At 35.5% G+C, this 26912-nt stretch overlaps 3 protein-coding genes across 9 annotated transcripts; 2 read left to right on the forward strand and 1 right to left on the reverse strand.

The window, feature by feature from the left end:
• Positions 1–4397: 4397 nt before the first annotated feature.
• Positions 4398–9986, forward strand: Gli (carboxyl ester lipase-like protein Gli). 4 transcript variants are annotated; one of them, XM_076313044.1, is made up of 9 exons: positions 4398–5037; positions 5465–5754; positions 6802–7960; positions 8024–8214; positions 8297–8483; positions 8542–8647; positions 8721–8916; positions 8990–9115; positions 9525–9655. In XM_076313044.1, the coding sequence occupies exons 2-8, from the start codon at positions 5491–5493 to the stop codon at positions 9107–9109; spliced, it is 2223 nt and encodes a 740-aa protein (XP_076169159.1). In that variant the 5' UTR covers positions 4398–5037; positions 5465–5490; the 3' UTR covers positions 9110–9115; positions 9525–9655. The 4 variants fall into 4 exon arrangements, with proteins under 4 accessions (XP_076169159.1, XP_076169158.1, XP_076169156.1 ...); XM_076313043.1 differs by having other exon boundaries at positions 4408–4767; positions 8990–9105; positions 9525–9986; XM_076313041.1 differs by having other exon boundaries at positions 4409–5037; positions 8990–9105; positions 9525–9986.
• A 1128-nt stretch (positions 9987–11114) lies between these two features.
• LOC143147455 (armadillo repeat-containing protein 3) lies at positions 11115–15991 on the forward strand. Its single transcript, XM_076312699.1, is given in 13 exon segments — positions 11115–11129; positions 11207–11469; positions 11697–12021; positions 12134–12301; positions 12360–12563; positions 12937–13099; positions 13169–13287; positions 13377–13535; positions 13648–13886; positions 13958–14131; positions 14653–15015; positions 15210–15519; positions 15616–15991. Coding segments are annotated over 13 exon segments (2793 nt in total). The 3' UTR covers positions 15907–15991.
• On the reverse strand, positions 15945–26271 carry Egr (TNF superfamily member 12 eiger). Of its 4 annotated transcripts, none has more exons than XM_076313047.1 (5): positions 25835–26271; positions 23190–23618; positions 19136–19686; positions 17697–18159; positions 15945–16880 (listed from the first exon to the last, which is right to left on the reverse strand). In XM_076313047.1, the coding sequence occupies exons 2-5, from the start codon at positions 23553–23555 to the stop codon at positions 16680–16682; spliced, it is 1581 nt and encodes a 526-aa protein (XP_076169162.1). In that variant the 5' UTR covers positions 23556–23618; positions 25835–26271; the 3' UTR covers positions 15945–16679. The 4 variants fall into 4 exon arrangements, with proteins under 4 accessions (XP_076169162.1, XP_076169163.1, XP_076169161.1 ...); XM_076313048.1 differs by having other exon boundaries at positions 23190–23627; XM_076313046.1 differs by having other exon boundaries at positions 23190–23748.
• Between the last annotated feature and the right edge of the window lie 641 nt (positions 26272–26912).

Here is a 26912-nt window from a genome sequence, read left to right on the forward strand (position 1 = left end):
GTTCAAGGCGAAATCGACAGGTATCAAGCAGTGCTCAACTATTTGAATAAATTAATATTCGAGTATTTTATAAATATTCGAATATCGTCAGTTGCGATTTACGTATTCGAATGTCATTAAACGAACATTATTCGAATTCGATTATTCAAATATTCAACTATTCGAATATTATTATTATTCGGATATCGTTACAGTAGGGCGTCGATTAACCGAAACGCCAATTATCCTAATTTCGGTTATCCCAACGACCGATTATCCAGAATTAACGGTGTATTTATACTGCATATATAACAATGTTTGGATTTAGTAATTGTAGTACCGATGATATTCAAGACTGATTGAACATAGATAAATGTAATCTGAGATATAAAATAATGAACCATCTTATTAGAGCCGCCAAAGACGATGATATTACTTTATTCATTTTTGACAAAAATAATTAATGGTACAGAAAGACATAGCCGAATGTAGTAGTGAAAATAAATATATCGGATATTGTGTTACATTGGGCGAACAATTAAAAGAATCAAATAATCTACAAATTTTTATTTTAAGTAGTGCTCGAAATTTCAAAATTACAAAAATTTTCATTTTTGTGAGCGTTCAAAATTGAATGGTATCTAAAACCAATCATTTTTTGTAGTACATTTCTCTTGTTAAGTATGTACGCTTTTATCTAATAAATATCCGCGTTTAAAAATTGTTTTATTTCTAGTTTTTCATGAATTAGTTCGGATAATAGATATTCTACTGTATTTGAACAATAACATTAAAATAAGAAAGAAATTATATATTATATTTACGTTGTTCCTAGAATACGGATATTAAAGATGCATTTAAATATTATATTTAAAAAATTTAAATAATTGTTTTAAGATTACCCGGTCAGTTAATTTATTTATTTTATCGTAAAGATATATAAGGACAAAGAAGTTTCAGCAACAGTTGTTTTACAATTTATACAATTATTTGTACCACTGTTGTGTATTTTTGATAAATAAATTCTATATCTACACTTCATAAATATGCATTATAAATAAATTCTATATCTACACTTCATAAATATGTATTATAAACAAATTCTATATACACACTTCACAAATATGTATTATAAACAAATTCTATATATACACTTCATAAATATGTATTCTTTCTATTTAACTTTGTTCATTATAAGTATTCCCTTTTTCAAAAAAAGTTCATGCAACACGTATTCCAAAGTAATCGAATAAAAGTTTGATAAGGTTTACTTTAAGATGTGACTTTGATTATTGAACCTTCTTTACCGTCCGTGCATAATAAAAACTCGACGAATTCTATTTTTGAGAAATAATGGTCAACTAATTGCGATTGAAATAATTACGTTCACCGCGGAATGTTTGTCTTATTCCCACGAGTTCAAAGACTATTTAAACGTCGAAGTTCCCACAAAAAAGGGATGTACGCACGACGGGACACGAACAACGAGCATAATAGCGTCCATTTAAATCAACTTGGCGCGAACGTCAAACGAGGATGAACACTGCTGAAAGTTGCATTCAACAAGTTCGCATTCTCCTTAACCTGTTAACCGGAAAAGACGCGTTAACGCGTCATTTGTTCTCGATTACATCTTCCGATACTTTTCCAATCCTTTGTTGATTCACCCAAAAATACCAATCTCACATTGTACCACGATAGTGTGTATCAGTAGAGATTGTATCATAATCGCTTTTGCCATGAGAACAAAATTTATCAAATCGACCACTATCGATTTTTAACTAAGCCAAATATGGTCGTTTACAATCGAAAGATTGATATAAAATGATTCAAGCAACGAGAAACTTAATTATACCAATATTTTTTAATTATGTTAAATATCCTTTTTTTTTGAAAAAATTCCAGTAACTCTTATTAAGAAGGACTCTGTTCCAAAGTTTGCTACATGGACAACAATGATGTAATAAAAATGTTAGACACGTGGCTGGAATAGTTTAAAACTCGAACAACAATTTCTAGCACCTGGGATAATTTAAATTTCAGGCAATAGTTCGTAGAATCCAATTCTAATGTCCAATTGTCCAATCCGTTACCAAGTACTTGAAATAGTTTAAATTTTAGCAAGCAATCTTTAAGGATCCAGAAGGGTCCAAGAACTCGACCCCGCTGTGTCGAGCGTGACGATTCCAAAAGGATAGCGCAACAGCCGATGTAATTAAACTCGGTCGCCTCTTTACTGTGACTGTACGTGCATGTAAGTAAAGTCGAGCAGGGAACGGGTAATAAATCCAGCAATTGCAGTAAATTGGAGAACTCGCGCTGGGGAGGACCGAGGGATAAAAATGGTTTTACTTTGTCCTCTTGCTGGCTAGACTGGACAAGTTTGACCGATCACGTGCCAGCAAGTGCAACGTTAACCCTCCCTTAATGAGAAGCATTCTAACGTATTTCCCAGCAAATGGTGTTTTAAAATCACTTTTTACGTGGTTATTATTCATATTCTAGGCGTATTCGTTCGTACAATGTTTGAGCTAGGTGCATGCAAATCTAAGCAGCTGCTTAGGGATGCAGAACAAAGTAAAGAATTTGAAGTTCCATAAATTGACAATTTTTTATTATTATTATTGTACAACTTTTCCCTATGATTCGATCGGTTTCCTTCTTTAATATATTAGAATATTCTTATATGAAAGAACTAATTGAAGTTCTTCTAACTTAAATACTTTTTTAACTTTTAAATTATTCTTGTACCTTTCGTACAAAAATATTGTAATATATTAAAATGGTAAAATAAAAGTTTGGTAACTTTTATTAATAAGAGTAAGAAGTATTACTATAGAAAAGTTTTTATAATTTTAATTTAATGTAACGAAGCTACTTTCGCAGAATGATGTCATATTAGAATTTGTTTATATGGTTATTATTCGTATACAATTTATATTTATTCGTGCACAAGATATCCAATGTTAGATCTAGATAAATGCAAATCTAAGCAGTTGTTTAGGAATGTAGAACAAAATGAAAAATTTGAAATTCCATAAATTGAAAATTTTTTATTATTATTATATAGTTTTTCCCTATGATTCGGTCAATTTTTATGTTTAATATATTATAACATTCTTGTACAAAAGAATTAAGTATTTAAAATGGTTTTTATAATTTTAATTTGATTTTTATTTAATTATTTTAATTTAATTATTCATACACAGAATATCCCATGTTTCTGATGTTTGGTTAATTCTCTGCAAGATCGTACATATTTTTCGAGCGGACTACAAACACCTTGTGAAGTTTGAATTATTTATTAATTATGGTATGATCGGTCGGAACTGGCCAATTTATCTCTGACTTTTTGAAGTAACAAAGAATCGTCATAATTTTTTTTTTTTAAGTTTTATTATAAATAGCCATCCGAATCTTACGACGTTCATCACCTTATGTTTAAACGTATCTTCCTCTTTAATGCCAATTCCGTGTATGTAACGTACATAAGGACGAAGAACCGCTCGAGGTAACCATAATCGACAAGAAGATTATTCACCAGTGAAAGCGAAGAACGGTATTATCGATTATCGCTTTATTCACAACCCGACACACTATTAATTTCAACGGTTCTCAATAACCAGTTCCCTTTTAATTCGTAACGTGTTTTAAATATCCCAGCATTTGTAACGGGCATCTGTGGCAAATTAAACATTGAAAACGCTTCGTCAAAACCGAGTACAAATAAACGCGCGATAAATGGAACTCTCGTCCGAAACGACGAGGAGTTAACGATACGATCGCGATGAACATCACTGAACTAATCTTTTTAAGGTAAAATCATTTCGAGATAAGCGTGGAACTAGTAATCTAACATCTACACGGTGTGAAGGAAGTATCGCGATTTCGTGAACGAATTTATGCGATCGAAATTCGAGGTGAAAGATTTCTTTCGTTTCTGCGCGTTCTACTTGACCGGGGTTCAAAAAATTTATAAGGAACCGTGTGTCAAAAACGAACCGTTTACGCGCAAAAGATTGTCAAAATACCGACCAATTGAATTTCACGGCGTAGCTCGTGAAAGCACAATACTTCCCCCACTCTTATCTCCCGCTACGCGATTACGGCTCCCTTTCCTCTTCGCGCAGTAACGGGACTCACTGGGAAGAAACAGCCCACGACGATATATAATGAGCCAAAATTTGAAGAATTTTTTACAAGACGATAGTTCTCTCTCGACGTACAATGCATTTTGAACTTTTGATCCTCTTGTCGAACAAAATGAATCAAAAAATCTTTCATTTTGAATTTCAAGGATTTTCTAACGAATGCTTTGAAAAAACGTGCAGAATATTTTTGTTACACTCTGTACAGAGTCAGCGCAATGACACATCCGTTCACGCAACGGCATACTTCGACGATCATAGAGACTTATAGATCACGCACCTCGATCGTTCCATGAAGTACTATATTTATTAGCGCGTGGGCGGTCGATCGCAGCGCGTATTTGCACGCGAGTGTAACATTACCGTTCAGTGGTCGCCGGACGCTAGACCGGGCAACGTTTTTGTCGTAAACAATTTTTCCTAATGGTACACGTTACTGTGGTGTGTCTGGTCGTGCAGTGAACCTGATTTCGATCGCTATACAGTACCGTTTTTAAGTCACAGTCACAGTTTCATTGTTCCGTATTCTAAAACGTTCCGTTAAGTGATCATTCGTATTGCACAAGAACGATGCTTTGGCACAATTCCTCACCGACGCGAATATTGATCGTTAAAATCAGTGATCGGTAGTCAGCGATAGGTATTCAAGCCCCTTTCTAATGAATTCTCGTAATTGCAATTGAATTGTAGTATTCATTGACTAATCTTACCTGTTACAAGTGTGAAAAATTCATGATAAATTGTTTCAAGAAATAATTGATATTTACCGATGACGTAACCATATTACGAAAGTGAATACTAGGTGAAACCTAACCAATATTTAATACAGTGGATTAACCGAGTGTTGTTACTTGGATTTCATTAAACGCCATTTCTTTATTCGCTTAAGTTCTGCTAGACTTTCTACGTGGTAAGTTAAAAGTGACGCCTCGAGTAATTTGAAGTGATACCACTGCTACAATAAACAGCAGGTTTAGGGAGCGAGAGAAACGATCGTTTTCGAATGTGACGGGTTAAAAGGTGTTGGCCCACGCGCGTGCCAGCCGTGATGTTCGTCGATTTCGTAAGCGCACGTGTAACAACTTCACGAGTCCCGCTTAACGTTCTCTTTTTACAAGAATCGTGCTCCAACTTCTCTTTTCAGTAGTATATATCTCGCGTATCTTTCCTCAATGAACGTACACATCTACTCGTAAAGTTTTACTTTCGTAGCACCTTTCGCTTTTCCCCGGTCGGTCGAGAGTTTCCTGGAAGACCGAGTTCCCTGCTTTTACGCGCGTGTGGGGAAGTGTCACGCGTCACACACGAACAGACCACACCTGTCTTTCTTGTTGCAGTGAAACGCCAGTCTGCACGCGGTAAGATGGCCGTATACAGGCTATGCTCGTTGTTCGACTGCGTCTGTTTTCGTCTATGCTTCTTTACGATTGCGGTACTGTGTCAGGAACAACTATCGCTTGGTAGTCGGTACTATGGTCGCGATGGTGTGTATATACCATCGAACGAGTCAGATCATCGAACCGACACTTATATTTATAAAGATAGAAGGTACGGATACCGCCCCAGTTATCTGGATCCTGTTTACAGAGGACCCAACAAAGCAACGAAGAATCAATACCATTTCGAGGTAAGTCGAATAAGAAAATGCAGTGAATAGACGACGTTTTAATATCGGTTCACTATAAACATCGCGTGGTTCCTTCTGAAAATTAGTGACATACAAAGTACAGTATTAGTTCGTTATAGGTCGTCATTCGTGTTTCGTTGTAAGTAGTCTCTTTATCCCCTCCACTGCTTTTGTAGTTGCCGCGGCGAGTGCGACAGACTGCGAGTGAGCTAGAGGGCACATGACAGCGACAAATCATAAAGTTCGTTCAAATCTTTGATGGCTTTGATAACTAATCTTATATTGTGATGATCTTTCGATTTCGTAATAAGCTCTTAATGGCATTGAATGAAGACATCTCAATTTTATTTTCTACTATTTCCAATGCTTTTTTCTATAATAATAAATCCGATAGTGGGTTTCTCATTGTCCGTTGTTTTGAAAACCACGACTGAAGGCGGTTTTCCAAATCTTCGAAACTGCATATCCTTCATTTTTTTCACTTTAATTCACAGATTCCTTTAGCTGTATAGCTTCTTAATTTATTTTCCTCACGTTGCATGTGTTGAACATAACATTTTAAAAAAATTTAAATAACTTTTCCTTTAAAAAAAACGATATTTATTTTCCTGTATCTCGATACAATCGAAGCCGCTGAAACTCGAGCGGCCCTTATGATTTGCTGCCGTCAAGTGCTGTCTTGCTCACTAGCAGTCTGTCACACTCGTCGCGGCAAAGAACAGAAGAATTGCAAAATAAAGGACTGATTCGTTGTAAGTCGTGGCTGTCCCCCAAATGGACAACGTATAACGAGACTGTACTTATAGTCGATCGAGAAAATATTAGGTCACTCCGTATGTAGCGTAGCTTTCTTCGACACGTATTCGAAGGGCGAAAAAACAACTTTCCGTTAACGATTTAATTTAGTATGCAGGATATTTCAAAAGTAGTATCACAATTTAAAAACACATTTTGATATCTTGTGACAAAAATTGTGTTATATATGGAACAACCTGATTTACAAAAGAATAGTGTATCAAAACAGTGTGGATCGGTATTACTTTATAGGACACAACTACGAGAGTACCTCTACCTGGAATACTAGGTGGTTGGCGTGAAGACTTACAAGGAAGAGAACGACCAGATTCCAAGAATTTAGATAGGGATGTGATAGTTGGCACAACTTATGGACAAGTGCAAGGATTTAAAGTTTATTTATACGATGATCCACAAGCAAGGCACAGGCCTTGGAGTTTACCAGTCGAAAGAGATATAAAACATGTTAATGTATTTCTGGGTATTCCTTATGCCTTGCCACCCATAAGGGATGGTCGTTTTAAGCCTCCTAGACCGCATAGAGGTTGGCAATTGCTGCAAGCTGTTGATTGGGGACCAGCGTGTCCTCAACCCAGTGCGTATACTGGTGCCACTAAAGGAATTAAGGATGTAAACGAAGACTGCTTATATTTAAATATTTTCACACCAGATATTAGTTCTGGACTTGCTCAACCATATGCAGTAATGTTTTATATTCATGGTGGAGAGTTTACCCATGGAGCTAGCAACTTATTTCCTGCACATATATTGGCTGCATTTTACAATGTAGTAGTTGTATCGATTAATTATCGATTGGGAGCATTAGGATTTCTGAGTACAGGTGATGAGAATAGCCCAGGAAACTATGGAATTTTAGACCAAAGTATGGCACTACGATGGGTATACGATAATATTAAGGCTTTCAATGGTAATCCTGATGCAATAACACTTTTTGGACCTGGTGCTGGTGCAGCAAGTGCTGGATTGTTAATGATTGCACCTAGAACTAGAGACATGGTATCCAAAGTAATAGCTCAATCAGGTTCTGCATTAGCAGATTGGGCAGTTATAATAGATAAATACAGAGCACAAAATACATCCAGAGTATATGCAGAAATGTTAGGTTGTAGTATAGAAAACAACTGGAAATTGGTCCAGTGTTTAAAAGATGGTCGCAGTTTTCTTGAATTGGGTAATTCTGAATTGAAGCCACATATTGGAATGTTTCCATGGGCTCCTGTGCTAGACATTAATTTCACTGTACCAAGTGATAATTGGTACGATGACTGGAGGTCATCTGACTGGCATTTTTTTGTGGAAACACCAGAACAAAGTATTAAAAATCACAAATTCAAACAGAACTTGGCATATATGGCTGGTATAACTACTCAAGAAGCAGCATATATTTTATGTATGTAATTTACAATTTTCTTTATCGTATTTATATTTTAATTATCATATTCTTTTATTTTAGATAACAATGTTACATTAGCAAGAAATCAATACGTAATAGATTTAGAATTATTTGATCAAAAAATTTGGGAACTTGTTCTTCAGTATAATTACACCCTCAATCCTCAAGGTGTTTATGAAGCTATAAAATATATGTATACATATTGGCCAAATCCAAAAAATATTACACACATTCGCGATCAGTACATCAATGTAAGTATCGTGCATTCTTATTGCAATTTCAATTTTTATAATTGTATTTTTGCACATAAATAATGTCATGATGTGTTTTCAGTTGTTATCAGATTTTCATTATGTGGCTCCCTTTGACAAAATTGCGAAGTTGTTGACAGAGAAACATGTATCTACTTATTTGTACGTGTTAAATACAACCATAGAAGCACTGAATTTGCCACAGTGGCGTAGAGTACCTCATAATACTGAACTTCTTTGGCTAACAGGCGCACCTTTCATGGATATTGGTATATATCAAATTTCTCTTTTAAACTATTGTATAATCACATAGTTCTCTTCTTTCAGAATTCTTTCCTCAGAAATGGAAATTGAAGCGAGACATGTGGACAGATAATGATCGTAATATGAGTCACTTCTTTATGAAAACATATGCAAATTTTGCAACTTATGGGTATGTTTGTTAATACTTATATAGTTTTAATTTTTGTCTATATAATACAATTCATATTATTAATTTACTGTAGAAATCCTACACCATCGCAAATTTTGGGGTTACACTTTGACAGTACTAAGCAAGGACAACTACGATACCTGAATATTAATACTACTTTCAACAGTTCAATATTATTGAACTATCGACAAACTGAAAGTGCCTTTTGGTCCGTTTACCTACCAACTGTTATTGGTCGTTTAGTACCCACATATCCTCCGGTTACTGAAGTAAGGACATAATATATATTTTATTTTAGGCATAAATACAAAATTTATTTATTTAATCTTACATTTATTACAGTATTGGTGGGAACCAAAGCAACCTTTACAAATTGCATTTTGGTCAGTTTCTACAGCATGTTTACTGTTAATTGTACTTTCTGTAGTGTGCTGTATGCTTTGGCGCAATGCCAAAAGGTAAGAAAAGGTAAACAGAACCAAAGCTCTTGCTACATCTATCTGTAGTGCATGTGGGAGATGGTTCTGGTTTTTCAATCATACTACACAAATTACATCCAGAGATTATAGATTTAATCCATTTAAACATTCATACAAGAATTTCATGTATTAATCCTATTTCTGCTTATAATTCATGCAGCAAAACCAAGGCTGCCAGAATATATGCAGGTAATTTGAAGAGCACTGATCATATGGTGTCTGGTATTTCATTGCATACTTTATTGCACAGCTTCTAAATTTTTCTCAGTTCAAAGGTTAAAATATCTTTAATTGATGTTGTCATGGTATTATTTTGCCATTTATTTTTTGTTTCCTGGGAGGTATGTATATTCAATGGTGGTATATTTCTTTACTATTTTCTACGGTTTCCCTTTCAGACAATCTGATCACTACTATAGTGGAGACATCTTGATGGTACGAGATGATGAACCCTCGGAGGGAATCGAGAATCTAACCCGTACTTCGAAAGAAGATGTTTATGAATACCGCGATGCACCGACAATCAGATCCAGAACGCCACGACAGAATGATACAAAGCTTCAAGAACGATTGGCACAGAACCGGAAGTTCAGTTCAACGCCTTCGCTCAGGAGTAATTCCAACGTCTCTCTGAAAGATATGCGTTCCGAAGGATTCGTTACAAGTTCACCCAACGGTCATCCTAAGTTGAACAAAGCAATGAGCCAATCCTCACTGCCTAAAACTAAAAGCAAGACACAGCTAGTCCAAGGTGTTCCACAGACGGCTGTATGATAACCTTCATCATGTACCTTCTTTCCACGACTGCTTTATTTATTTCTCTGGACGAAGAAATACAACCTTCAAAGACTTCCAGCGAATCACAAATTTAGTTAATATTGTTCAAAACCATGGTAACAATGCATACCTGAGATTGCACATGTACGAAATGTTTCTTAATAAGCGAGAAGTATTACAAAAGTTAATTTCAAACTCGGAATTAAGAAACAAAATAATTGTGCGCACACATTTGTTGTGTTAATTTTTTTTATGTTGTCTTCTGGTTCTGAAATTATCTTTACCACTTATAATATACTGACACGTCATGAAACACCCCGTGTATACGGGATCAAAAAAATGCAAAAACGACTGAATTTAATTAATACGTTTAAGGTTCAGCTAAATATTTAATCCGTCCATGGAAATGTCGTTGTTACGCAAATGTAGAAATTTCTATTTTTTATGTAGTACTGTACATATCAATACTTATTTTATCTTTTTTTTTTATATTGATTTTATCTTTATAAGGATTGACGTTGTGCCTTGTAGGATATATGAATGTTCTTAAAGAGAACAATATGCGCCACAATAGTAATATATTATACGATAATACAAGTCACTATAGAGTAATTTTTACAACAAATTTAATAGTTGTACGCTTAACGAAGTACGAAATTTTATATTTTTTTCCACCAAGGAAAAGGTAACTATAATATATGTAAACGATGTATTTATATATACTATCGTTTATAGTATTGTTAGAAGACACGTGTAGTTATAGTCGAACCGATCTCATTATTACCGTTGTCACAATTGCATTGATATAGGTTCAACGCATTCTAGTAATTCACAGTATCTAATTACAGAGATGTATATTGTTATATCTTGCGAGAGATTTTATATATTTTTTTTAGCATGTAAGATTTATTTCATATTAAGGGAATTTAATTGCATTTAACGTTAAGTTACGGACCACGTATCATAAGTATTACAGTATCAAAGAACACCGTTAAGTAAGTTTTTGTAATTAAAGTATATTGTACAAGAAAATTCGAGATCTTTTAGAACCTTTTGTTACTGGAATCGTTCTCATCGTGGCAACATTCATTGTATACATCTTATTGAGTAGGTATTACAATGAATACACATTTTAAACTTTTGCGAATCATAATGACTGTAAACGATCTTTTTGATTACCTATGAATTATTAATTAAAAAGGCGAAGGAAAATGGGTCCAAAAAAGGTAGAAGTAATAGTAATGTACTATTCTTTTCTTCTTAAATCGAGTTACTTATTAATAACTGTAAAAATCATTCATAGAAACGTTCGATCAAAGATAAAGGCCGAATAGACCGTAAAGAGCAAAATAAATTTCAGTTCAATCCTCTGGCACTAGAGGTCAAATATCCTGAAACAGCGATATTGCTTTTACAATGCAAAGAGCAGCCTATACTTTTAGCTGCCGCTGCTGCTCTCTCAAAATATGGCAGCGAATCAGAAGAACACCTGGAAATTTTGTTTGATCTTGAAATCGTAGTGACCATAATTCCACTAATCGAACACAAAGATCTATTTATTCGAAGGTTAGTCGAAATTTTAAATAGTGTTTGATACATAGCCTATTAGATTACTCGGTAAGCTTAGCTAAAACTCATTTTAATATAGTTAAATAAGTACATATTAAGATAACAAATGTTAGGTTGTATAATTTAGGATTGATGTTTAGGAAATTCTGTGTATGTTGATATGACTGTTAACATATTAATAGTTTAAATTATTTAATTGTCTATTAACATATCACCACACATAGATTTGCTGCAAAATTGTTGGCAGAGATGGTAACCATTTCCAATGTCCGCAATTTCCTGTTGGAATGCAATTACTACATTGATCATTTCACAAAGATTTTGGCCAATGATAAGGACCTGTTCATGCAGGAATTCTCTTCTAGAATATTGGCAAACATGTCAAAAGACATGTTTGGTATAGCTCAATTATTGAAACAATGTCCAGACATGAACTTCATATTTGAGAGACTTCAGTCCCCTGATCCAGATGTGAAGAAGAACAATTTAGAAATCTTGTACAATCTGTTACAAGATCCTATTGGAGCAAAAGAGATTATAGAAGCAAAGGTTAAGTTAAAGAAAACAATTAAACAATTGATTTTGTACAGTTTCATTAATTTAAAAAATTCACTTTTACATATATTTCGTTACATTTGAGGTACTCTTCTACCACTTTCAGAATTTTAACTTCAGCATTCTATACAATCTCTTCAACTCACCTTATCGTGAAATTCAAGAGTTGACACTGAAAGTGATAGGTGATTTAGTCAATAGGAATCAGGACAATTACTTGCAGCAACTCTTTAGAGAATCAAACGGTCTCCAGGCTTTACTAAAGTTTTTAGATGTAAGACCCAATTTAGTTCATTCCTGTAACACTTAATAGTATATCCTCTCCAATTTAGAATGAAGAATGCTCAGACCTTCACACAGAAGCATTAAGGATTATCTGTTTAGCGTCTGATAATCCTACAACAGTCGAATTACTTGATAATATTGGTGGCATTAGATGGATTCTGAACTATGTAGAAGATAAGCAGTATTCAAAACTTTTCATGGAAGCTCTTGATGTAGTTATTCGCCTATCACACACTGCTTTGGGCAGAAAAGTAATACACGTTATTTGGTGAAGTTCAAGAAGACAAAAGATTTTGTTAAAAGAACAGGGCACTCTACATCTTCTTTACATATTTCTTTAAACATAAATAGTTCTGCTAATACCTCAATTGTCTCCAGAAGGATATCCAAAAAAGTTATGTTAAAAGATAAAGATATTAGAGTAGTTGTCATGTGAAAACTACATGATGTGAGAGAACTTGAAATATATAGTTGGTGGATAATATAAGTTGATTTTATTAAACGTAAGATGTATTCTTTAGTTAAAGACTTACTCTGTTCTCTTAAGAAAACATTTTCTACTTCTTTGAAATAAAACACTTTATCCATTATGTCTGATTCCATGTTCATCTATTTATATGGAAGGCACTATACACATACGGAATTGTCGACCGCTTATTGCGCACATTAGTAGACAATGTGCATCCTAATATTTATGAGATCATTTGCCGCGGTATCGGTATGATGACTCTTTACAATGAAGCCGCTGAAGAACTAACTGCGAATAATTGTGTCAAGAACATTTTAGGTATTCCTATTAATTAAAATATTTTCTTTTAATGATTATACACTATGCTAATTCAGGAAAAGTTCACAGACTTGTTGAAAAATGAGAATTTGAAGTGGTCTGTGAAGCAAGCAGCCTTGTTTGCTTTGAACCAGTTACTAAAATGTGATATCAAAAACTGTTATGCTCTCTTGGACGTTCATGGACAGGTAGATAGACTTCTTCGAAATCTATGATTGTTAGTTTAAACAGCTCTGGAATCCTCATTTTGATAAAGAATATTTTGGCATTCCCTTAGAATTACCTTGTATGGCGAATGAAGCAAACAGTGGGAAAAGTTCCAGTAGAGTTCTTAATAGGCGCTGTCAAGTGCCTAACAACAATTGCGATGTATCAGTTATTACGAACTATCATCGTTAATGGGGAGATAATCGACGTCATATGTGCAGCTTTCGAAGTAAACATCTGTCTTAAACGTAGTAACGGAAGTGAAAGTCAAATACCAATTTCTATAAGTGTAACAAAACTAGAAACTTCCAAACTAAAACCAATCAATTATCATTTGCCAGTTGACGTGTTTAACAATGAATGAGTATAAAATCGCCTGCTGCAATGCTCTCGCCATCCTGTGCATCGATAAGATTGGAAGGTCCGCTTTCCTGAAGGCTCACGGACCGAGCAAATTATATAATTTATTAGGCGACATTAAATCGATTCCAGTAAGGAATGCAGCGGTTCAACTGGTTCAATCGTTATGCGCGGATCCGATTCTGTCAAACGCTTTCGTTCAGGCCAGATATTTAAATTTGTAAGTTCACTACGGAACTTCAGTATACGGAAGAAGAAATTTTCCGATCGTACGAATAACCAATGAAAAACGATGCCAAGCATGGTGAACAACCGATCGACCGCCAGAGCTGTTCCCTCATGGGATACGTGCATAGAGGCGCTCTTCGATTCACATCTACCATTCAAGTTTGCTTTCACTGGACGACTTTCCTTGCATGACGTTACCGAAAATGGATTTTACATTGTCCGGGGGAATACTCGCCAGTACAATACCAACTTATAATCCTTATATTATACTAAAGAGTAGAATACCTAAAAACATCTCTTATATGAAGTATATATAGTAAGAAATGTATTGCATTGAGAAAGTTTTTTCTAAAATCATATTTCTCAAGATTTGAGGGCTATCAGTGTCTTTCTTTTTCTTGTTTCAATGGGGCTACCTATTCTTTAGTGGTTCTCATGAATTGTTCACTAATTAAATACATACATACGTATTCTTCACGTTTTGACTAGTATTTAGGCGAATTCAGCAACCAATAGTGTTGTGACCATTGTCGATGATACAAATTTCATACTTAAAATACCTGAAACACAAAGTAAGTATCTTTAATACGAAAAAGAAACTGTAGCAACATAATCTTCAAAATGACCTTGAGACTTAGACGGTAATTTTAGGTATTCAACTTTGTGTTGTCATGACAAATTTCTTTTCTTACCTTCGTAAGTACCATTTTCTGTTTTTTTATTCACACTTTGGCTACCCTGTCTCGATCCACCATTAGGTTTCCAATATTGGATGATATACTTCGGTTCAAATTTTCACCATTGGAGTTCGTATACGTGGTGAACTGTGTTCAGCCTGAAGAACCAAGTTTCCAGGAAGTATTATTCCGTCAATTGTCCTTGGGAGGTGAAAATCACATATCGTTTGCAGCATGCGATCGTCATGTATCATGATTTTTGTCTGTACTAGATCTCACCTCCATAAACATGGCAGACGTCGTTCAGAGTGAAATATCCATATCTGCCGATATTGTAAATCAATTGTTCGATTGGAAATTTGGTCGTCTTCGTTGTGATTCGTGTCTTTACAATTACGTAGAATTATTCAAGTGCAAGCTTGTCGCAGCGGAGTCTAAATATCTGTAAGTGTCCTCCAAGAAAGTTACACCGACCTAACTTCGTGGTTTAATTTATTAAATGAAATCAACTCTTAATTGTAAATTGATAAACTTTAAATAGTTTTAATATAGTTTCTAATTTCAAAACGTGTGCAACGAGATTAGATTCCTGATCTTTGAACGACACTTTGAAATTATTAACATGCTATTCGATGCAGAACATTGAAATCGGGACTGACGGATGTTAGTTATGTGGCTTCGCGCGCCAGGATGTTAGCCAAATTCGTTGCTCGGCAGATGTCGGGACCGGATCCTCTGCTCAGATGCGTGGACCATCAGCTGGAAATTCATTTGAAAGAACTTAGAGAGACTCTAGAGACTAGCGTAATACCATTAGGATTGCTTCGGGTCGGTTCTTACCTTGAAAGAGCCTTTCTCTTTAAAGTGATAGCGGATAGAATACATTTGCCAGCTGCTCTGGTGCGGGGAGAGTATGGAAAGGTTTGGAACGAAATAGCAGTGCCCCAGGTATAATGTTAAAACATTCTCCTAGTGACAATAATTCGTTGTTACTCGTATTATGTCGATGATACATTGTAATATTTTCCTTTGATGATCACGCAGATGAAAGTACCAGTAGAAGAATCTTCGTTCGAAGCTTACCTCAACAGAGACATGACCTGTCCAGAATTTATAACATTAACATCTGTACTACCGGATTCATGGAAGGAGGACCCGAACGAAAACACAGTTTTGGTCGATCATCGTCAAAATGTTTTTCCAACGAAGCTGATGAAGCCTAACTTTATCGTCGACCTGATGGATTCACCTGGAGATCTAATCCCAATAGACTCGCAACGGGCTAAGTTGTACTATGAGAAACAGCAATTCTGTGAAAGAGTATGCTACGATTGATACTACAGGATCGTGGTTTAATCTCAGGATACAACTCGTACGCGCGAAGTGTTTATTTTTGTTTAGATAAATCTCTTACAAAATCGTTTCGCTGTACTCTCACTTTCACTCTCACTCTCTCTTTGGGTCGTAGAAAGTCGATAATAGCTTACAAAATTTCTTAATAATAAAATACAAATATAGTATTTACACTAGTACCGTGTTCATAGATGGAAACGAAGCAACTTATCGTTAACCGATCCACCTAATATCTCTGTTTTCATTTAATCCAACAACACATTTGAAAATGTCAATTTCACTATTATCAATTTAACGTTTCTAATCATTTTTTTAATAGAGGTTCTATCACTAGATCTTTGACCAGTTGTCAATATACACTTGTCAGACTTAGACTACACTAACAGTCACATAATTTTGTTTAGATAAATCCTTTGAATTTAACATAATATAGAAAATATGGAGTAGTATGACGACATGCACTGTAGTATAAAATATTATAATCAGTGTATTATTAACTAGCTGCTTAATACTTCCTTGACTATGAATGACATCACAAGTTATCTCCTCTCCTACAAGATTGCAACATATCTCCATATTTGAGAGGTAGAATAGTTAAATGATATGGTGGGGTAACTCCACAATAATCATGGAGCGGCCAATTAAATTTGCACCCATTGCAGTGACATTCATAAATGGAAGTCACTGTGTTAAGACATTCTATCAACTCTGCATGGAAACTCAATCACTATCAGCTGTATGAATTGCAAATTAAATCACTGGGGCACATAAAATGGCAGTGTCTTGGCATCTCCAAGTCTCACCAGTCCCAAGAAGCTTTTCTCTGCTTCAAGGAGGGCATACCTCGACGAACTACCAACTTCCTTCAAGACTAAAATATCATTCTTATTCAAACGGGTCACCTGAGCGGAGAAGCAAGATTGGCTGAAATCCTTATCCTTGCCTGAATTGTAGTTCTGAAAACACAATTTTTGTTTATTTGTTTTTGTCTCAGTCACATGAGAACCTTAATACTGAATTTTTTACATGGTGACTTATAGTTTCTTCTGCTATACCTCTGTACATATAACAAATACAACGTTGTATATAATTATTACGAATATGCCGCTATTCAAATTTTCGGTAATTAATCAGAAAGTGGTCGGCTTTACTAATTTCGATGATTTTTAAATATGTATATATTTATTATAAAAGCAACATTTCAAACAATTTTTTCTTATACATATAACCACTACTCGACCTTAGTTTCCAAGATATTTCTAAAAAATTATCAATACTATTACAGTGAATTTTGCGTATACATATATATGCGTGCACTAATTAACTTATATTGGGTTAATATTCTGACTGTGATCGGCCATGCAAACTGAAATTCAAAATCTTTGAAATCGATCGAGTTTGATTTTTAATATATTTATATGTATAACCAATATTTATTATATGTAGGAAAAAGTTCTAATATAATATATAATGTATAATACATTGTGAATACGTGATTCACTGATATAGGTTCATTATAAAATAGAAAATACAAGAGACTTGAAAATGCATGACCAATTTCGTCGAGAAAGTGCGACCGACTGCTGGTCTAATCGCTCGCGTACGCGAGCACTCCTAAACTTTTTCTTTTGTTTTTCGGTTCTATTGTAACAAAGACCGTAATAAATAATATTTTATTTTCAATCGTAATAAAAAAAGGTTGAGAAACACTGCATTAACAGGCTCGATTAAAACACCTTAATACTATTCTCACTGCCAAAGAAATTACTTACCATGCACTGTAAGATCGGCCGATTGTTCACCTCTAAATGAAACCCAGCTTCGAAGTGCTCGTCCATGTAATGAATTTGTGCGTACACCAGATACAAGCCGTCCTTGTTTATGACGAGACTTCCGTTGTCCTTCATGTTGAAATGTTGATCCATACGAAGACCTTCCACCCAATCACTGGGCCTCCACGCCTTGAAAACCCTGTCTTCGTGGCGAAGTCTCGAACCTCCGGTGTCATTCTTCCTTCTCCCTATCAGCTCTTTATCAGCGCCGTAATGAGCGGCAAAGATTTGTCTGGACGCGTGCAAATTCTTTCGAAGCTTACGAGCGGACTTCTTCGGCTGGTGTTCTACACTTTGATCGTTCGAATCGTGTTCGACAGTGGTGGGAGAACCGTGAACAACATCCGAGAGCGAGTGGGTGTAATATTTCTTTGGAGGATGCCTACCACGAACTTCGAGCAACCTGAACAAGACAAAGGAACGGAAACACTCGAATCACATTCTCTTCTTACACGCTGTCAACTACTTAATGATGGTCAGCAACCGGAGCGTGTGCAAAAGTAATCCACCGCCTTAAAACTGTCTACTCAATTCAGTAGTTTTTAACTTTTTAAAACTTACGGCACAATTTAGAAGATTCTTAACTTTTTTTTGTGTTTTAATTCTTTGTGATTGCAAACCGTGACACGAACACAAATAATGAATATTTATATTCTCGTACGGGCGGTCGTTTCTCACCTATTTCTTGCTGAAGGCGAGACCTAATCAAGGGGACCGATAACGAGTGAAAAACGGTATAAGGTAGGTAAAATAGTACGCGCGAAGGACGGAGTATCAAGCACTCGAAAGACGGAACGCAACGAAGTACCATGCTTCATTCGTATCGTTCCTCGCTTGCTTCCAGGTCCTCTAAATGTTATATAGAACGAATAAGTATATAGGATAATAGAGTTAACCAAACAATTAAAATAATACTTTACTGTTGAGACATCGTAAACTGTGTTTTATTAAACTAATAATTGAACTAAATAATCAATAGAAAATCGATAGTTGCGCCTAGCCTTACACCGTGATAGCTTGTTTCTCTGTTCAGAAGATAAAGTACACGCGGCTATAGGTTTGCGTAGTAGATTGATAGATGGCGTTGCGGGGCCAATGGTAAATTAGAATATTCAAATATTCGTAGTTCAATCATAGCATTCGACTACGTTTAAACCGTTCAAATATTAAATTATTAGAATGATCCCAGGCTTGATCGAAATTAGATGCGATTCACGGTGAGGAAAGTGATCATAAACAACCAATTTGTAATATCCCAACTATAACCTTGTTTTATCCTACTGTTAATTTTCTATCAATTTGATCTATTTTACAGAGGGTATTTTATAACAACGAAAATTATCTTCGTGTTTATGATTGTTAAATGAAGCATAACTCACGTGTCTTGTTTATCCTCTAGACTTTCACGGTGACTGGAGCCAGATGCAACCAACCTCCTTGAACCATGCTTATGTTCACTGATCGATCGTTTGCGTTTCAAAGCAGTCCTCCACTCCAAAAGTAGATCCCTTGCGCTTCCGGTGTCCAGAACATCTCGTTTCTGTTTGGTATTGTTTGTCTGCGCCTCAACTTTGTCTTCGGAAATCTTCTTTTCGTGTTTTTCCAGGTGGCGCTCCCTCTCGACGTTTCTGTGACTTTCTCGCGCATTCTTCTTCAATTCTTGACCATGCTTGGTCTCAGCCTTGCGCATGGCTGCCAACAATTCCATCACAGCCTTGTTCGATGTGGGCTCAGGAGGAGACGGTACAGGTGCAATCGTCGACGAGGAATCGAGGAAATCGGATGGTCGAGCCCCATAAGCTGGTGGAGTGAGATAGTCCGACGAATAGTCTATATTTTCTATAGTATAGTCATCGCCGTATTCATATTCCACGTTGTCGATATCCACTTCGCCAGGGTTGTCATCGTCACTGGACTCTCCAGGGTAAAGCTGCGGGAAGGAAAAATGACGTATGATTTCGATAATAGCGGTAAATTGAGAAAAATCTATTTTTGGTATTACTGTTGAAAATAAATTTAGTACCGATTGATCTCTATATCACTAAAGTAAAATTATACAATGATTTAACGTAGACGGTATAAAATTTTACAATGAATTTAAAAGCAATAATGTTCATCGTAACTTTAATGTTGTTTTTCAACCGATGATTAATTCAAACAACTAACTATAAGCTATCAAATCTAACATATATATACAGAACACTACAGAAGACATTTGAAAAAAGCATGAAAGAAAATAACGATATTCTACGAAGAAAACGGTCATGAAAAATACCTAGAACTTATGTATTTAACGTTCAGAGCCAATTGGGCCAACTAGTTTGGAATCAGAGAAAGCATTTTCAATTTATCTGTGTAAAGATCAAATCTTTTTGTTATAACCTTATTTCGTTAAATGAAACATTAAAAAATTTCATTGCGCGATTTATTCAAAATTCCTTAATTACACATTTATTGACCCTGATGGAAGCCACATATCATGTAATGCATAAAATCTAACAAATTAAATTGGTAGTTAAAAATCATATTGTATTATTAATTACTCGGCATGATTGATCTTATTAACGGTAATTGAGATAATTTTAGAATTCCTAATGTACATGGTGTCTCAGCTAAAGGAAGTCACTTAAATATCTCCTTTGTTTTTAATGATACAAAAAATATTTATGATACAGAGAAATGCCGGGGAAGAATCATTTTTTCTGTATCGTCATTCTTCCGAGTTTGTTTTCTGAAGATAATTGTGTATTATCTGATCCATTAGAAGATCGAATAAAAAAAATTACACACTTTCCTGATAAAAGATATCGATGACCTTGAAAAAATGATACGAAAAATTTTTCTTCGTCACATTTCTCCTTCAATACTATTTAAATTGTTTCCAATACATTTTTTGTGTCATTAAAAACAAAGGAGATATTAAAATGGCTTTTTTTTAATGGAGACACCCTGTACAGTAATCTTCGTATAATTGAAACGAATTTTCTTCGAATTACTGACAGGAAATTACTTACATACACCACTGTTTGTTTACCCATGCGGTCGACGATCCCGAGCGAGAACGATAATCAGTATACGTATAATCAAATTTCAAACACTAATTAAAATTATAATTTGAATATTTATTACTGTATCTTTATAAAAGCATTACCTTTGAAAACATCATTTTCGTATAATATAAAATAAGTCGAACTATAAATTATTCAATCGAATTTAATTTTATTAAGATCAATATTTACGGAAGCATTGAAATGATTTAGGCTGTACGGACTCTGTTCCGATAATACAATTAACAACGGTGGCACTCGCTCGAATAATTTCGTTTGAACTGTTAGGTGCCCAACACGACAGTGCAAATGATACGCCACAACATTACAATTCCATAGTGGATTGCATAATTTATGTGATAATTCATCCGGGTCGACGAACCGTTTTGTGATCACATGTTGACACGTGCTCCTTGCTTGTCTCCGACCTTAGTGTCATTTGACGGAAGCGATAACCCCTTTTTATGTTTGTTATGAAAGATCGTATAGAAAGTAATGGGCAGTTATCTCGAGCCTCGGAATGTGACCGCGATTTCAACCATCATGTATTTTGATTTAACCTTTACCATCGATTTATACATCCTTACCAAATATAGATTGCTTGAAATTTGAATTTTTGTATGTAATAAATTGCTCTTAACCGTTTCTTTATGTTGTATAAATATCGTTTATCTATCTATTTTATAAACATGTAAAAAATAAGCCACCGATTTGATATACTTTAAAATACATACTATAAAGTCTATATAAAAATATCAGAATCTCGTTTTTTACGTATTTGATTCGTTCTTTTTATCGTCAGCTCTTAATCAGTTCTGGAATTACTCTTTCCACTACACTTTTCGGTCACAAACACTTATGTCACGTATATTTTTCGATTCAAAGTTCACGTGTGTGTCCCGAATTCATTTCAATGAACACGTCGCATGCAATCCACTACCTAACCTAACATGCACTCGATCTCTTCCGCTCTGATCTCAAGCACTTATCCTTTGCACCTTCAACACACTACTATGTAGTTCATTCACTCTTACATTTACCCACTCCCACAATCGTGACCGTTAACGATGTAAATTATCATCAAGTTATTGATATAAATTGATGTCCGAGCGACCGATGAATCAACCAATGGAGCCCGTTGAGTCGGACAAAACGACAATTTTGATTTATGACCTTTCGTCCTGGGATTAACTTATCCCCACGACAAAATCCCTGCATATGACTTTCTCCCTAGGACTAAGGTGATCATGCGTCCTGATTCGTTGTCCCTTGTGTTGATTCTTGGTACGTGTAAATCAGGACACTTTGTCCCGAATTATTCCAATTTATCCCAAATTATGATAAAATGTCTCAATGTTCTGTTTCTAAATGAACAGAACAAATTTTTGTTTTACACGTTTTCATTAACTTTTTGGGCCACGATATCATTAACGTATCGAAATTATATCTTGCTCACTTATGATATTCAAAGCAAATAATGAATTACTTAAAAAAAAGTATTAATAATTATGCGGAAAACACGTCGGATCATTCGGAATTATACGATTATTGTCGGATGAAGTGGTCTACTGTTGAAGTGACTGTAAAGAGGTACAGTAATGCTCGCTTACATTTAAGTAAATCGGGGGTTGGCGTTAAAATTATCGCGAAACAGGTAGGGATTTTATTTCAAGAATTGTCTCAAGCTCGAGTCTTGAGGTCCTCGACAAGGAACGAGAATAAACATAACGGAAGTAAGTGAAAAAGAAATAGTACGCGGAGTGAGGTTGGTCGATCTTGAGCATTTTAAAGGAACGCCGCAAGTATTTAAAATTATAATTTTGAGTTTAAATTAAACGTATTTAACAAAGAATTTTTTTGTTTATTGTTCTTATCTCTAAAATGTATGCACTCATTTGTTAAGGTATCAGGTGAAGAGCAAAAAAATTATATAAACTTTTATATACATTAAATAACATTTAGAACTAGGCTGATTCTGCTTTACAATAATTGTAAGAATTCCTCTTGTCTAAAATAGAAAATAAACATGCGTACGAAAAGATTAAATGAAAATGTGCAGAAAATATTATGCAATTTATGAAAAGAACAAAAAGAAAGAAATTCGCATAATATTATCATCTATGATTGTTAACTTCTCGGACTTTACTGTGTAATGTATTATACATATCACATAACCATAAATTATTTTTATAATTTTTTTGTCACACACATTTATATGAACATATTTACTTTTTTGTATATTCCTCTTTACGTCATGTTATATTTTTCTTTCTGAAGAATTTCTTTTAGCATAAAATAGTTGAAACGGAACCTTGTAATAATTAAAAAGATAAAATTTGGTCAAAGGTGAGAGGTACCATATTTTTAATGTGAATCATCGACTGACCTGTTTTTCCAAAGCTCTTAGCTCGTCCAGTATATTCTCTTCCAGAAATCGGTGTTTCAGACTCTCCACGTCGCGTTTCAGCTCTTCAATTTCGCGCGTGTTAACCAGAGAGCAGTGCAATTTCCACGTTTCCAGACCAAGGCATAGGAAAGCGATCGTCAGAGCAGCGACGCTTAGTATTGTATTTCTATTAGGCCGAAAACGGTGTTTATTGAAACCCTGTTCTAGGTCCGATTGCGAAATGCTCAGGTTCTCCCTGGAGAAGCTCAAAAACGAACGCGTTTCTTCCTTCACGTGGACATCGGTCATCAGCTTCTGCTTCATTTTCGCGACCTTCGTCTCCCCTTTGGGCAACACGGAAGTCATTTCGATCGAGGTGAATCCACACAATGTTCAAAGTAGAAATCCTCGGCGACACTTTTGGTTTCGCTGAAAACACTATCAAATAAAAGATGTCTCTTCACGATTCAAATTTCTCTGTTTAAAAGCTACAAGACTCGATCATACTGAGGGACTTATTCGTGTCGATGGTTTTGTTTGCATTCACGGTGCCCCATTGCTAGAACCACACGTTCTTATGACACCGTAGTTCAGAGCTGTGTAACTCAAGCTCTGTAACCAAAGTAATAACAGTTGCGATATCTCCGACGTCCCCACCACTAACATCGGGCCTACCAACTCTACCTACTTACGCTCCGCCCTGTTTCGTATGTGTTTATCTACTAATACATCGACATGTCGTCGTCGAACACGGATCGTTTAATGAGTGACTAGCTGCGGCAAATACAGTAGTATTCGGACTTATCTGTATTTCCATAGAAATGTACTTCCAGAAATTGGTCATTTGACACTGGCACGCTCGGTCGAACACGTGCTCCGCATAAGAGCCTAGAAACAGGTAGTGCGAGCGAGACTGAAGAGAATGTGAAAAGGATACATAGCAAATAGGATCACCAGACACGCTTCCAACGGTCTGCAGTTCCAGGAATTGATGGGAATAGACAAACACGTGGCCATATATTCGGATATTATTTATTCGTATAAGTAAGTGATACGTATCGCGCGAAGTACTTTACCCGTGTAATACGTAAGTAGGTACATGCGTATTAATATTATATTCGTGCTATACGTAAGTAATGCAATGTGTATTTAGTAATTTTGCATATTTCAATAAATGGGGAAATGATATTAAAATCGATAAGTTGTGAAATATTTACAGAAAGTTCGATTGCGATTAATCGAAATAAATGTGACAATGTCTTGACAATCACTGAGGGTCGATTTGAAGCAATCATCAAATAAATTTTTTCATGTTTGAATATAAATGCTTATCCAAAAGGCTACAAATCGCACCACCTGTTTCTTTTCTAAATTGCGGAAAAAACCTCATTCTGCAAACTACAAAGTTCTAGTTATAAATGTTCTAGCCAATCTTCTACTTTTATAGTGAATGGAGTGTTAAAAAATGTAGATCGTCTTTCATCGTGTAGAACTGTGTAAAACGACTTTGGAATTCATCCGAAACTTTCTAAACGATACTGGCTAATGATGAAAATTTCCAATGTGGAAATTCGTCCTTTAACTCGAAACTAAAGAAAAAGCATGTTAAATTCTTTGTTTCTTAAGCTGAAGGCGAAATAAGTGAAGTCGAGCACGATAACCATTAATAAACCTTACTAATTTTGAAATTCCCTGCTTTTTTAAATTAAATTTATTTCAGTAGAATCAAGTAAAAACGCCAAAGTTTATTGTAAATCAGAAGGATTTAAAGTGTAAATAAAAAATTTTAATACTTTTATAAGCTGTTTTAATAAAATACCTATTTTAATACTTATATAGTGGTTCTATATGCATAGCATTTCTTGGCGTATTATACAATGTAATTCTAAACAATAAATATATTTTTTTTCAGCTGATCTGACTATTTTTCAAATCCACTAATCTGATATACATGACTTCTCAAAGCGTTGAATACATCCATGTCTTTAGCCGTGCCGTAAAAAGAAAATAACCGAGAAACTCACTCGTGGACTTCGAAATTGTCAGTTAGTAATAATAATTTATCATTTAGTGCAAAAAGAAACAATTATTTAATAAGTGAGCCATTGCTAACAAATTTTTGTGCCTTGACAAAATTTAAGAATACATATCGAACGCAACAGTTAAAGCATCACGGAAGTATCTACGTATCATATTTTTCTCTGTAATACCTATAACCTAGCCGACGTAAAACACTATCACATTTCATTACTGTCAGTATTTTCGAATATATAAGACATTGTACGTTTGTATTGTTAGATATAAATAAATATTTACACTCCCGGTTATCTTGTAAATGTCTATTCTCCTTATCAGCTTTTTGCCATTGTATACTGAAAACAACGCGATATAGATGACCGTGTAATGATGCATCCGTAAATTTGTTTCTCAGACGCTCGGGGCAAATTATTGTGAGTTATGTCTCGAGATCGAGAAGGCACGATAAATGATATTACCACTACTATTTTATGGCAGTTACCCCACCATTGCTTTAGGCGAAAGTGGGGAGACCTTCACGCCGAATAATGAGCTACGAATGAAAGATATGGACTAAACGAATAGCCAAGCGTGGCTACCGGGCCGCAAGTTGTGCAACCCTACCATACCTAATTTATTATCGAATCGCGTCTTCGTAGAGCGATTCGCCAATGTCATCTGCGTCTTCGCATTTCTTCGCCCCGCTAGTATGACACAATCGCTGAAAGAAACAGTAGCGATAACGAGACCGGTTCGAACGAGTTTGTTTATTCTCGTTCAAGTTTAGTGTCACGGAAAAAACGCGACGAAGATTGCACCGATTCTAACATAGAAATGTCTTAATAGATTCTTCCGATGGTCTCGATAAGATGCACGACAAAAATTGTCCGTTTAAATTGTCACGTTAATTCCGGTAGACATTCACAATATTTCCTAGGTTCACGACAAATCAAGACGTTAAGTGTCTCGTATCCTGGTCTCTTGGTCCTCTTTAAAACCTGTCCAGTAGGTTTTCCCCCTTCAGAGAACTGCGACCAGGTCTGCAGGCAAGAGTATCGAAGATTCGACCCTTTGGCCCCTCACCTCCACCCGCCAACCCCTCCCACCTTTTGCCGCTTGTCTTTTCCTTTCTCTCTCTTGTTCGATGCTCGAGCGACGCGCGCTCGTAGCGATCTACGTTCGATTTTAGTCTTTTCACCGGACACTTTCTTCCACTTATATTTTATCGACGCACTGTGAAAATTGAGAAGCAATTGCAGGTTGTAATTTAAGAAGAACTAAACCGACTTCACTCAGTTAATAACAGTGGATACCAAATGATAGGAAATTTAAGGTTTGTAGATTGAACAAGAACGGAACAAATGGATGCACAATTTCGGGTCTTCGTCTCGTGGGAGACGAACAGAAAAAGAAAAAGCGACCACCGTGTTCGAAAGGCTCGAACGTACTGAGTTGGACGTACCTACGCAACGCGTTCGAGTTTATCACAGCAGCGCCTCGCTTCTGGATCTCAGTGGCGTAGATCAGTGATCCATCGTGTCGACGCAGCTTCCCTCTGATGCTCCATCGATACGATAGTAGGACGCGTTATCCCTCGTATAACATTGATCGCAGATTCAAGGATGTTTAAATATTATTTTGTTAAATGTGAAATGCAAATTTGTATTCTATTTATCGAAGAATTTCATTAGTTTATCTACTAAACAT

Source organism: Ptiloglossa arizonensis, chromosome 5, assembly GCF_051014685.1.
Source record: "Ptiloglossa arizonensis isolate GNS036 chromosome 5, iyPtiAriz1_principal, whole genome shotgun sequence".
Lineage (NCBI taxonomy): Eukaryota > Metazoa > Arthropoda > Insecta > Hymenoptera > Colletidae > Ptiloglossa > Ptiloglossa arizonensis.